This window comes from Thalassophryne amazonica, chromosome 19 (assembly GCF_902500255.1).
Source record: "Thalassophryne amazonica chromosome 19, fThaAma1.1, whole genome shotgun sequence".
NCBI classification, from domain to species: domain Eukaryota; kingdom Metazoa; phylum Chordata; class Actinopteri; order Batrachoidiformes; family Batrachoididae; genus Thalassophryne; species Thalassophryne amazonica.
The window spans coordinates 2,482,539-2,497,238 of record NC_047121.1 but is presented as its reverse complement, the minus strand read 5'-3'; the positions used below and the strand labels follow the sequence as shown (position 1 = coordinate 2,497,238).

Below are 14,700 nucleotides of genomic sequence, written 5' to 3'. Positions count from 1 at the left end.
TTAAAGTGCCTGGTTTCAGTTCAGAAGGTTCTGGGTTCAAATCCCACCCCTGCCACATTTTCCATGTAATGTGGAGTTGCGTCAGGAAGGGCATCCGGCATAAAATTTGTGCCAATTCAACATGCAGATCCACCTTGGATTTGCTGTGGTGACCCTGAGTGCAAACAAGGGAGCAGCTGAAGGGTCTTACTTTTTTACTAACCCTACTCCTACCCCCAACCCTAACCTTAACCACCTGACCCCCCCACTTCACTTTTAATTTCATGCAGCCACCACAGCATGAATTAGAATGAGTTTGTGCTGCTGTGATGAAAATGAGGCACTTTTCTTCACAATATCACAAACCAACAGATTAATGTACATTTTGTGCTGCTGAATCAGGACTTGCCATGAGACCAGGTTGAAGATAACATACGGGAGCATTTTTAGCTCCTTTCTAAGAAAGGAACGCTTATTGAGTGTTGTTAGAAGGAAAGGTGATGTAACACAGTGGGAAACATACCACTGTCCCAGCTTTTTAGAAACATGTTGCAGGCATCCATTTCAAAATGAACAAATATTTGCACAAAAACAATAAAGATTATCAGTTTGAACATTAAATATCTTGTCTTTGTGGTGTATTCAACTGAATATAGGTTGAAGAGGATTTGCAAATCATTGTATTCTGTTTTTATTTACATTTTACACAACGTCCCAACTTCAGTGGAACTGTGGTAGCAGTTTTTGTTTATTGTGCAGTTTGTGTGTTACAGTCTGTACTGACTGACTGACAGTGAGTGATTTGGGGGTCTGGGGGGAGCAAAGCCCTGCAGAATCTGAAGGTGCATAATAATGCTCCTCAGAAGCAGTGACTGACAAAGGACCTAAATGACACGGTGAGATGATGAAGAGCTTCACTCGTTCATGTCCACCACATATACACATTAATGATGATGATGCTTGTTGTTATTATTCTGATAGACTGGTGTCCTGTCAGCGTGTACCACAGCTCCAGCGCCCCCCACCACCACCACCTGCACCATGACCCTTAATTGAAGTAAGCAGGTGTAGAAAATGAATGAATTATTATTATTATTATCATTATTATGGACAGATGTATATTTGGTTGTATATTTATATTGTGGTGTGGGGAGCGTGCAGCGGGGCATCAGCTGTCTGTGGCGTCATTCACTGTTCAGTCTAATGACTAACTACAGCTTCACTTCACTCAGACCAACATCCGGGGGGGCTTTTATGTGTCCCACTTCCAGATTTGACATTAAACAACAGGGTCATGTTTGGCGAGTTGACTCATCACATTACCACTAAGTAACCTGAGAAGTTGGCTGATTATCACATCAACGTCCTCACATGTTTTTCTTGGAAAGATCACCATGAGGTGCACATTTTAAAAACATCACATCATTTCAGGTTATTTATTAACAAATATTTATGCAAAACAACATTTTTTTTAATTTGTCTGGAAGTGTTAATGACTTGAAGCATGTTTTGGAGGGTGAAGCACTTTGATTGTACAGGTGGCACCAGGTACGACCCCGTCATATCTCTCAGGAGCCAAACAGCCCAACTCAAACTGAATCACAGCACCTCGTGCACGTTTACAAACACTTTCGTTTTCTGTCCTCATCGGTGGACTTGGAGACCGTCAGACACAGAGACGTGGTTTGTTGTTGTCGGTGAGGTTCCTGCTGTGACCGTTTGTTGTCCTGAAGGAGGGAACCTGAGAACGAGGTGTTGACCTCGGCTCTGGTTTCATGCCTCTGACATGCAGCCTGTTGCTAAACTGGTCTTTGGGTTAGGGGTTAGGGAAGAGGGGGATGACTATCGGCCCAGCTTTGGGTTACAGGAGTGACTTTGGAGCTCAGATCCAGATTAACAGAGCTGCATTCTGAACAAGCTTGGCTCAGTTGATCAGCACAGGCAGAGATGCCAAGTCACTCTTCTCAAGCCATTTTTTTAAGGTTCCTTTTTACTAAAAGTCACATTTTCAGCAGTTTTTCAGCCATTTTTTTTTAAACCTGCAATAATTAACATCTGCTGTAGCTGACGTCATTGTGGAGGTGTTCCTGGAGGGAGTGGCTAACTTGTGACATCACCTGTCAGCCAGATCACACGTGCTGCTCGTTGGAGTCTGTTGCCATGATGCAGTGCTTCATGTGTAATTTGCTCCACCTCTATACAGTCACATGATATTGACTCAGATTTTTAAAATGTATCTCTCCTCTGCAGCAGGAGTGAATCCTTTCTACAGATCCTGTGTGTTCCTGATGTAGGAGTGAGGACATGAGGCTTTGGGCTTCACTGCTCAGGTCCAGGGTCATTCAGACAGCTGATGTGCTCTTTCTCTGCATGAAACCATACTGCTGCTCACAGATCTTCACCTGTTTTCGAAGTCAAGCTTCTACTCTGTCCCAGAACTTCATGCTGTGGCTGATCATCTTTATACCTCTGTAGTTGCTGCACATCACCTACGTTCTTAAAAACTGGAGCCAGTGCACTTCATCTGCACTCCTCAGGCATCCTCTCACTTTCCAAGATTCCACATGCACACACCTGAGGACACAGAGACACATACAAGCACCCATACACCACAACAGAACGCCACACCAGAGACAGACCTGACCAACACACGCAACCACGGCACAGAGATGAATAAATGCACACGACCGGACAGACCCACACCCTTCCACTTCCTGATTTACTCTCACCACATCATCCAGCCTTTTCTCTCTCTCTCATTTTCTTCATTCATCAGCTCCTCAAAATATTCCCTCCACCTTCTCAACACATGCTCCTCACTTGTCAGCACATTACCATCTGCTTCTTTTACCACCCTAACCTGCTGCACATCCTTTCCAGCTCTGTCCCTTTGTCTGGCCAATCGGTACAAGTTCTCTTCTCCTTCCTTATTGTTCTACTTCTTGTATAGCTTGGTAATTGCCTGTTCTTTAGCTTTTGCCACATCTCTTTTTGCCTTACGCCGCATCTGCTTGTCTCCTGCCTACTTTCGTCATCTCTCCAACTATCCCAATTCTTTTTCACCAACCTCTTTCTCTTTATGCTTTCCTGAACATCTTCATTCCACCACCAAGTCTTCTTGTCTCCCTTTCACTGTCCAGATGTCTCACCTCGTACCTTCCTGAATCCTGTCTGTCTTCCTCACCACATCTGCAGTACTTTTCCACTTGCTTCCCCTCCAACCAGTGCTTCTCTCACCTGCTCACTGAATTTCACACAACACTCTTCCTCCTTCAGCTTCCACCATCTGATCCTTTGTTGAGCTCTCACTCTCTTCTTCTTCTTTACCTCTAAAGTCATCCTACAAACAACCGTCCTGTGCTGTCTAGTGACACTCTCTCCTGCCACCACCTTACAGTCTGTGATTTCTTTTAGCTTGCATCTCCTATAAAGAATGTAGTCCACCTGTGTGCACCTTCCTCCACTCTTATATGTTACCCTGTGCTCCTCCCTTTTCTTAAAGTAGGTATTCACCACAGCCATTTCCATCCTTTTTGCAAAATCAACTACCATCTGTCCTTCCCCATTCCTATCCTTGATACCATATCTACCCATTACTTCCTCATCACTTCTGTTCCCTTCACCAACATGCCCATTGAAGTCTGCTCCTATCACCACTCTTTCATGCTTTGGTTCACTCTCCACCATCTCATCTAACACACTCCAGAAATCTTCTTTCTCCTTCATCTCACAACCTACCTGTGGGGCATATGCACTGATGATATTCATCATCACCCCTTCAATTTCCAACTTCACACTCATCACCCTGTCAGACACTCGCTTAACCTCCAACACACTTTTAACATACTCTTCCTTTAAAATGACCCCAACACCATTTCTCTTCCTGTCCTCACCATGGTACAACAACTTGTACCCACCGCCGATGCTCCTGCTCTTACTTCCCTTCCACTTGGTCTCTTGCACACACAGTATGTCTACCTTTCTCCTCTCCATCATGTCTCCCAGCTCTCTCCCTTTACCAGTCAGACTGCCAACATTCAAAGTCCCCACTCTCACTTCCACCCTTCTAGTTTTCCTCATCTCCTGCTGTCTCTGGATACGTTCTCCTCCTCTTCTTCTTCGTCCAGCCATAGCCCAATTTCTGCAGGCACCCTGTTGGGCAACAGCACTGGTGGCAAACGTTGTTAACCCAGGCCTCGCCCGATCTGGTATGGAAATTTGACATGTACTCTGCATTTTTATTTTGGCTTGTTTTATGTCGGATGCCCTTCCTGATGCAACCCTACTCATTTATCCGGGCTTGGGGACGGCACTCAGAGTGTACTCGCTGCACACCCCATGTGGCTGAATTGAAGACCCAGGATACACTGGAGGGATTATATTTCCTATCTGGTTTGTGAATGCTGCGGGATCCCCTGGGATGTTTGAGGACTTGGTCAAGGATAGGGAAGTGTGGGATGAGCTGCTTGGTCTACTGCCACTGCAACCAGAATAAATGGTAGATTTGATGTAGTATAATAATAAAAATCTCAGAAAGCTCAATCATGTTGTGTTGTCATTGTCGTGTCCACAGATGTACAAACAGCTGACATAAGGTCCACCCTGCTCTCTGCTTTCAAATGTTTGTGGACACATATCTGACATCAACAACGACAAAACGACCACAAAGACGATAAAAATGCAGAGGTTGATTTTTCATATTCAGGAGCTCATGTATTGTTGTTGAGATGTATTTATTTTTTTGTTCGTTGTTTGTTGTTGGACGAGAGATTTTGATTCACTTTGGCTGTAAAATTTCTGCAAGTTGATGCAGGAACAGGTTTCTTTCTATAAAAATCCAAAAAACATTAACTGTTTTAATCTTCTCCATCCCACATGTTCATAAATGATCATCATTGAGTACAATGAAGTATTTGGTGCTATTCTGCAATAATTCAGTTCTGTTAGAATAGAATAGGCTTTATTGTCATTGTACAAGTGATACAATGAAATTGAGACTCATCACAGTGGCATAGCAACACACACAGACGTCGCACAAACACACCTACACATAATGACACCCACACACACATAATACAATAATAACAATCACAATAAATAATACAGACTTAAGTGTCAAATGCATGATTAGACATAGTAAAACTAATAGGTTAAAAAAACCATTATTGCACAGTCCCTATTCTATATTGTCCCAACGTTGTCAGTGTGGTTGTAATTTGTTTAAATGTTGTATGGCTCTGGGGTAAAAACTGTTCAAAAGTCTGTTCGTGTGTTTTTATGGCTCTGTACCGCCTGCCTGAGGGCATAAGGTTGAATATTTTTTGTCCAGGATGTGAAGAGTCTTTCAAAATGTTTTTGGCTCTGGAAAGGTATCGAGCACCTACAACTTTATTGTCTGTTACAATGTTACAATGTTACAGTGTTACAGTTTATGACAGATTCTGATAAAAGTGGCTTATTTTTTATGGATCAAACTCACCCTCAGAAAACCTGTGAACCTGGTCTGCAGTAGGAGTCTGGATTTTGTTCTGGATCCAGGAAATGATCTGTGTTTGTTTCGAACAGTGGAATAAATGATACTTTGTGCCGTGGCGGTGGACTGCACTTCACTGGGTGTCTTTGTGTTTATTGTATTCATACAAATACAGAAGAAATGCTGCAGTTTGTCCAACAGCAGCTGTGAGACTTTTATCATCTTGTTCAGTGACTGAATATGAACTTTTCTTCTTTCTTCTCACAGAACTACAAGAAGACGTCTGCGAGGTGAGCCCGCCTGCTCCTAATCTGGCTTTGGTTTTGCATGAATTCAACAGATGTCATGATTTCATACGGTGACTTGTTAGAGCCCGACCCACTCTCTCACATACCGCTGTGCAGCATTTCCTCTGTGCGCACCATCAGTAATTCAGCATGTATGTCTTTTTGCAGGAACTTTCATGTTTGTAGAAATTTTTTTCACATGCCACCCTTGAATACATTTGGCCCAAAGTCTTTAAAAAGATGTTTTAAAATGTTCTTTGGTTTTTATAAAGGTTGATTCTGTGTTGCCTGTCAGACTTGTGTTGTGGCTCCAAAGTCTTTGGCCACTGGAGGCAAAAACAGGTTTGTTCAGACTCGTGATGTGATGCATCCTGTGATTTTTACTTTTAATCTCCCAACAGCAGAATCTAATGCTAATTCATGATCTTGTACTTCTATACATCCAAAACATAAAACATCCACCACACACAACCATCAAATAATTCAGATGAGAAAGCTAAAGATTATTAATCTACGTTCTTCACTGAATAAGGCTGCTACACAGGAAAATCTAACTTATAATTTTATAAGTTAGCAATAAAATCTTAAAATCAGACCTCATAGGAACAGAAAGCCAATCAAGCAAGCCCAAGATCGGAGTAATGTGTTCAGACTTTTTGCTTCTAGTCAAAGCAACAACATTTTGAACCAGTTGGAGACTTCTAATGCCGGACTGAGGTAAGCCAGAGAATAGGACATTACAATAGTCCAGTCTAGAAAAGACAAAGGCAGGAATCAGAGTCTCTGCATCAGACATAAATGGGATGGGACAAATCCTCACTATATTACAAAGATGAAACAAAGCAGTCCAAGTGATTACTTTAATGTGTAGGTCAAAGGACAATGTGAGATTGAAAATCACCCCAGCGTTCCTCACTTTGTCACTGTGATGTACAGTAGTGTTCAGAATAATAGCAGTGCTATGTGACTAAAAAGATTAATCCAGGTTTTGAGTATATTTCTTATTGTTACATGGGAAACAAGGTACCAGTAGATTCAGTAGATTCTCACAAATCCAACAAGACCAAGCATTCATGATATGCACACTCTTAAGGCTATGAAAGTGGGCTATTAGTAAAAAAAAGTAGAAAAGGGGGTGTTCACAATAATAGTAGCATCTGCTGTTGATGCTACAAACTCAAAACTATTATGTTCAAACTGCTTTTTTTTTATCAATCCTGTGAATGACTAAACTAATATTTAGTTGTATAACCACAGTTTTTCATGATTTCTTCACATCTGCGAGGCATTAATTTAGTTGGTTTGGAACCAAGATTTTGCTGGTTTACTAGTGTGCTTGGGGTCATTGTCTTGTTGAAACACCCATTTCAAGGGCATGTCCTCTTCAGCATAAGGCAACATGACCTCTTCAAGTATTTTGACATATCCAAACTGATCCATGATACCTGGTATGTGATATATAGGCCCAACACCATAGTAGGAGAAACATGCCCATATCATGATGCTTGCACCACCATGCTTCACTGTCTTCACTGTGAACTGTGGCTTGAATTCAGAGTTTGGGGGTCGTCTCACAAACTGTCTGCGGCCCTTGGACCCAAAAAGAACAATTTTACTCTCATCAGTCCACAAAATATTCCTCCATTTCTCTTTAGGCCAGTTGATGTGTTCTTTGGCAAATTGTAACCTCTTCTGCACATGTCTTTTATTTAACAGAGGGACTTTGCAGGGGATTCTTGCAAATAAATTAGCTTCACACAGGCGTCTTCTAACTGTCACAGCACTTACAGGTAACTCCAGACTGTCTTTGATCATCCTGGAGCTGATCAATGGGTCTTTGCCATTCTGGTTATTCTTCTATCCATTTTGATGGTTGTTTTCCGTTTTCTTCCATGCGTCTCTGGATTTTTGTCCATTTTAAAGCACTGGAGATCATTGTAGATGAACAGCCTATAATTTTTTGCACCTGTGTATAAGTTTTCCCCTCTCAATCAACTTTTTATTAAAACTACGCTGTTCTTCTGAACAATGTCTTGAACGTCCCATTTTCCTCAGGCTTTCAAAGACAAAAGCATGTTCAACGTGCTGGCTTCATCCTTAAATAGGGGACACCTGATTCACACCTGTTTGTTCCACAAAATTGACGAACTCACTGACTGAATGCCACACTACTATTATTGTGAACACCCCCTTTTCTACTTTTTTTTACTACTAGCCCAATTTCATAGCCTTAAGAGTGTGCATATCATGAATGCTTGGTCTTCAATTTCAATTTCAATTTAATTTTTTCAATTTATTTTCATTTATATAGCGCCAAATCACAACAGAGTTGCCTCAAAGTGCTTCACACAGGCAAGGTCTAACCTTACCAACCCCCAAAGCAACAGTGGTAAGGAAAAACTCCCTCTGAGGAAGAAACCTCAAGCAGACCAGACTCAACGGGGTGACCCTCTGCTTGGGCCATGATACAAACATAATTTACAGAACAATTCTCGGACAAATATACAAGAAATGCTATTGGCGCACAGGACAGGAGGATCGCCAACACGAATACAACTCCCATCTCTGGATGGAGCTGCACCTTAAACAGAGAGAAAAAACAGAATCAGGCATCAGAAAGACAAAAAAAATACTGTATAATTTGCCAGCATTAAAAAACAAGAAAAACAGGAATTACTAAGATGTTCACCGGCCGCTAGCCCTAAACTTCACTAAAAGACCCAGAATTTAGGTAAAGTTGAGGGCGCAGCCCGCTCCAATTACTAATAAATTAATTAAAAGAGTAAAAAGCGTAAAACAAAACTGTACCAGTATGCTGCCATATGAAAGGGAAAATAAGTGCGTCTTAAGTCTGGACTTGAAAGTCTCCACAGAATCTGACTGTTTTATTGATGCAGGGAGATCATTCCACAGAACAGGGGCATGATAAGAGAAAGCTCTGTGACCCACAGACGTCTTATTCACCTTAGGGACACAAAGTAGTCCTGCACCCTGAGAACGTAAAGCCAAGTCCGGTACGTAAGGTTTAATTAGGTCAGCTAGGTAGTAAGGTGCCAGTCCATGAATAATTTTATAGGTTAGTAGCAGAACCTTAAAATCTGATCTCACTGGGACAGGAAGCCAGTGAAGAGACGCCAAAATGGGTGTAATGTGGTTGTACTTTTTGCTTCGTGTCAAAAGTCTGGCTGCAGCATTTTGAATCAATTGGAGAGCCCTAATGCTAGACTGCGGTAAACCAGAAAATAGAACATTGCAGTAGTCCAATCTAGAAGAGATAAATGCATGGATCAGGGTCTCAGCATCAGCCATAGACAGGATGGGATGAATCTTCGCTATATTTTGCAGGTGGAAGAAAGCAGTCCTAGTAATATTTCTAATGTGGAGGCCAAAGGACAACGAAGGAGCAAAAATTACCCCAAGGTTCCTCACTTTGTCAGTGTGATGTATGACACATGAGCCGAGGCTGAGCGTTAACTGGTCAAATTGATGCCGATGTCTCACTGGACCAAGAACCATCATTTCAGTCTTATCAGATTTTAAAAGTAGGAAGTTTCTAGACATCCAACTTGTCACTGCTGCAAGGCAATCTTCTAAGGATTTTATGTGAACGAGATTACCAGCAGTTATCGGCATGTATAATTGAGTATCATCTGCATAGCAGTGAAAGGTAATCCCAAAACGCCACAATATGTGCCCAAGGGGTGCTATATAAAGGGAGAAAAGCAGGAGGCCTAAGACAGACCCCTGTGGAACCCCAAATTTCATGTCACTAAGGTTAGAGGTAGTGTTACTGTACAAAACACAGTGAGAACGACTGGACAAGTATGACGTCAGCCATGCAAGGGCACTCCCAGTAATCCCAGAATGATTTTCCAGCCTATCAAGTAGAATATGATGATCCACTGTATCAAATGCAGCACTGAGATCTAACAGCAACAGAACCGTAGTGGTGTCCGAATCCATTGTAAGCAGAAGATCATTCACCACTTTAGTGAGAGCCGTCTCTGTGGAATGATATTTTCTAAAAGCAGACTGCAGTGGCTCAAAGAGATTATTCTCAGTAAGATAGTCCATGAACTGCAGTGAAACCACTTATTCCAGAGTTTTAGAGCAAAATGATAGATTTGATATCAGCCGATAATTTGTCAATACACTGGGGTCAAGATTAGGTTTCTTAAGTAATGGTTTAATCACTGCAGATTTGAAACATTTAGGAACAGATCCAGAAGTTAAAGAAAGATTAATCATTTCCAGCACAGTCGGCCCAAGAGTGGACCACAGGTCCTTAAAGAGTTTTGTTGGTATAGGATCAAATAAACAGGTTGTGTTGACATTACGAGTTTCGTCAGCACGCCTAGTGAGATACTATCAAATTCTGTAAATCTAGGTAATACCTCAGTAGTGGCGCCCACATCAATAGCAGGGTGTAGTGGCTGGATTAAGGCATGCCTTAATATGTTTATCCCATCGTCACGTCTTCCGAAGAGGAAGCAGAGACTGGGGACTCAGAGGCGGACTCATCCATTACCCAGGTCAAAGTCACCGAGGTGGTTAGAAAGCTCCTCGGTGGCAAGGCTCCTGGGGTGGATGAAATCCGTCCTGAGTACCTTAAGTCTCTGGATGTTGTGGGACTGTCTTGGTTGACACGCCTCTGCAACATTGTGTGGCGATCGGGGACAGTGCCTCTGGATTGGCAGACCGGGGTGGTGGTCCCTCTGTTTAAGAAGGGGGACCGGAGGGTGTGTTCCAACTATAGGGGGATCCCACTCCTCAGCCTCCCCGGTAAGGTCTATTCCAGAGTACTGGAGAGGAGAATTCGACCGATGGTCAAACCTCGAATTCAGGAGGAGCAGTGTGGTTTTCGTCCTGGTCGCGGCACACTGGACCAGCTCTACATGCTCCATCGGGTGCTCGAGTGTTCATGGGAGTTCGCCCAACCAGTCGACATGTGTTTTGTGGATCTGGAGAAGGCGTTCGACCGTGTCCCTCGGGGCACCCTGTGGGGAGTGCTCCAGGAGTACGGGGTCCAGGGTCCTTTGCTAAGGGCTATCCGGTCCCTGTACGACCGCAGCAGGAGCTTGGTTCGCATTGTAGTAAGTCAAACCTGTTTCCAGTGCACGTTGGCCTCCGCCAGGGCTGCCCTTTGTCACCGGTTCTGTTCATTATTTTTATGGACAGAATTTCTAGGCGCAGCCAGGGTGTAGAGGGGGTCTGGTTTGGAAACCACAGAATCTCTTCTGCTGTTTGCGGACGATGTGGTTCTGTTGGCTTCATCAAATCAGTACCTTCAGCGTGCACTGGGGCGGTTTGCAGCCGAGTGTGAAGCGTCCGGGATGAAAATCAGCACCTCCAAATCTGAGGCCATGGTTCTCGACCAGAAAAGGGTGCTTTGCCCTCTTCAGGTCGGTGGAGTGTCCTTGCCTCAAGTGGAGGAGTTTAAGTATCTCGGGGTCTTGTTCACGAGTGAGGGACGGATGGAGAGTGAGATAGATAGACAGATCGGTGTAGCATCTGCAGTGATGTGGTCGTTGTATCGGACCGTTGCGGTGAAGAGAGAGCTGAGTAGGGGGGCAAAGCTCTCGATTTACCGATCGATCTACGTTCCGATCCTCACCTATGGTCATGAGATTTGGCTCATGACCGAAAGAACGAGATCGCGAGTACAAGTGGCCGAGATGAGTTTCCTCCGTAGGGTGGCTGGGCACTCCCTTAGAGATAGGGTGAGGAGCTCGGTCACTCGGGAGGAGCTCGGAGTTGAGCCACTGCTCCTCCACGTCGAAAGGAGTCAGTTGAGGTGGCTTGGGCATCTTTTGTGGATGCCCCCTGGACGCCTCGCTGGAGAGGTGTTCCGGGCATGTCCCATTGGGAGGAGGCCCTGGGGAAGACCCAGGACATGCTGGAGGGACTATATCTCTCGGCTGGCTTGGGAACGCCTTGGGGTTCCCCCGGAGGAGCTGGGGGAGGGGTGTGGATCGGGAGGTCTGGGCGGCTTTGCTTGAGCTGCTGCCCCCGTGACCCGACTCCGGATAAAGCGGAAGAAAATGGATGGATGGATGGATATGTTTAACCTGATGTCTTCTATTTTCTTCCCAAAGTAATCCAGGAAATCTCGTGGTGTAAAAGGAGCGCGAACTACAGGTGGTTGTCCATGCAAGTGTTGCCACCGTGTCGAACAAGAACTTTGAGTTATGTTTGATTTTGTTGATCAAATTAGAGTAGTAGGTCCACTTTGTAGCCAGTAATGCATGCTTATAGACTAAGATAGCATCACACCACGCAAGGTGGAATACTTCTCATTTTGAACTACGCCATTTCCGTTCTGGACCTCTTGCTTTATGCTTGAGGTCACACAGATAATCATTGAACCAAGGTGACTGTGATTTGGGGGAGCGTGGTTGTAACACAGGTGGTGCAATCATGTTGAATGTAGTTTTGAGCACTGAGTTTAAACTATCCACAAGTCTGTCTACTGACTGGGTATTTGCCAGATGTGAAGCTAAGACATCAGGCAGCCTAGCTTTGAGTTCAGTCTTAGTTGAGGAGTTGATGCATCACCGTAATGATATATAAGGTTGTTGTTCCGCTAAACACGGCAGTGAAACTGTAAACTTAATAAGTGAGTGATCAGAGACCACTGATGCAATAGGCATGAAGTCAATATTCGTGACAGCAATACCACGTGCGAGAACCAGATCCAGGGTATTTCCACTAATGTGCGTCGAATCCCGAATGCATTGCCGAAATCCTAATGCATCCACAATTTCCATAAATGATTTGCAGAGAGGATCAGAAAGCTTATTTATATGAATGTTAAAGTCACCAATGATCAGAATGTTATGTACACTAGTTGACAAGTTAGAGATGAACGTACCAAATTCATCTAAGAATTCAGAATATGGGCCAGGAGGCCTATATACAGTGACAAAGTAATACGACTGATTTTTATTCTTCTGACCTTGACAGTGCATAATATCCTGAGCAGAGCGGAGAATCAGATGCTCAAATGAGTGATATTTGTGACCCCCAACAGCTAATAAGCTAAACCTAAATTTATAAAAAAAACAGCAACACCCCCGCCTTGCTTCACATCACGAGGGACGTGACTAAATGTATATGCTAATGGGCAGGCCTCATTTAAGGGGAGGACAGCTGTAGGTTTAAGTCAGGTTTCACATAGCCCAATCATATCTAAGTGATGATCAATAATTAGATCATTGATCAACAATGATTTTGAGGACAGTGATCTTATGTTAATGAGACCCAGTCTAAGGACCTCAGTGGGGTTGACAGTTGAACTGTTTGGATTTAGGGGTGGTTCCAGAGTAGCATATATAAGATGCCTAGAAGTAGGTGTAGGTTTGAGACATTCCACGCGGGTTGTAGGTAGCAGACACAAAATCTTTGCTATAGCTGGAACAACCACTGGGCCATCCTCAATTTCAACATCATCCAATATAGCAATGGGAATCTACTGAATCTACTGGTACCTTGTTTCCCATGTAACAATAAGAAATATACTCAAAACCTGGATTAATCTTTTTAGTCACATAGCACTACTATTATTCTGAACACTACTGTATTACACACAAATCTAGGTTTACTGTTAGCTGTTCAAATTATGTCTCACAGGACCCAGGACCATCATTTCAGTCTTGTCTGAATTTAAAAGCAATAAGTAACTCAACATCCAGCTTTTCACTGAAGTCAGGCAATCCTCTAAAGTCTTCATGTCTGTGATATTTCCTGCAGTTATCAACACATACAGCTGAGTGTCATCAGCATAACAGTGAAAAGTAATCCCATAGCTTCACAATTTCTGTCCTAGGGGCACTATATAAAGGGAGAAGAGCATGAACCCTTGTGGGACCGTGTATTTCCTGGGATGAGATCTGACAACATGTTATTGTACAAGACACACTGAGAGCAACTACTTAAGTAGGATGTCAACCACAAGAGGCTATTTCCATGATCCCAAAGTGGTTCTCAAGCATATCCAATAATATACCATGGTCCGCGGTGTCAAACGCAGCGCTGAGATCTAACAGTAGTGGCACTGTAGTGGCGTCTGAGTCCACTGCAGGCACTGTTCAGTTTGTGCTTGTTCTTAACAACAAATCACATCAGAAAGACATGCAATAACCAGAGAAATAAAAACAAAAGTGCACATAAAAATTTTAAATCACAATTAATCAACATTGGTATCAACATAAAAATAAAATCTGTATGTGGATCCAAACAGGATCCACTGTCGTGAACCCAAACAAAACCAGGATCAGCCAACAGAAAAAATAGAATGAACTCTTTTTAAATTCCAGAAAAGAGATATTTTAAACTTCATTTTAAAAAATTTCACATAATCTGTCCATCTGGCAGGAGCAGGCAAGAAGATGATGAAAAGAAGGGCCCTTTATTGTCAAGGCACATAAATGGACTCACAGTGAAAACTGTCCTCTGCATTTAAACATCCTAACTGCAGTTAGACAAAGTTCAACCACTGAGAGCAGTGGTCAGCCACAGACCAGAGCCCTGGGACCAACTCTAGATGTAGAGACGCTACCTTGGTCAGGGGCAGAGAAAGCAGCAGACCCTAAATAAGCAGGTTTTGAAAACAAAAGCTGTACGACTTGCTGACTTCTTCATAACCCAAGAAGCACAGAGTAAAGCTGCTTCCTGAGCCTGCAGGACATGTTTTGGCACATAAGTCTGAATAACATTTGTAAGATACACAGGCACATTTCATAAACCCTCAAATCAGCTCTGCTGATCGTCACAGGGTTCGGCGCAGAATCAAGGAGCCTGGAGATGAATATGAAGCATTGGTGGATGTGGCCAAACACCACGGCTGTCTGCAGCACCGTGTCTGGGACAAGATGCAGAGTATCATCCAGTACTGTAAGTTAAAACTGCTTCAAAACTTTGCCATGTTTCTACTTAGAAAACAAAACACTTTCTTATAAAAGC

At 43.3% G+C, this 14,700-nt stretch overlaps 1 protein-coding gene across 1 annotated transcript in view; it reads left to right on the top strand.

The window, feature by feature from the left end:
• The window catches only part of LOC117500920 (tripartite motif-containing protein 35), a 40,689-nt gene that overhangs the window by 14,880 nt on the left and 11,109 nt on the right, over window positions 1-14,700 (top strand). Inside the window, exons 4-5 of the mRNA XM_034159707.1 lie at window positions 5,720-5,742; window positions 14,513-14,631. Of these exons, the coding sequence (XP_034015598.1) occupies window positions 5,720-5,742; window positions 14,513-14,631 (142 nt within the window). The remainder of the gene's footprint in view (window positions 1-5,719; window positions 5,743-14,512; window positions 14,632-14,700) is intronic.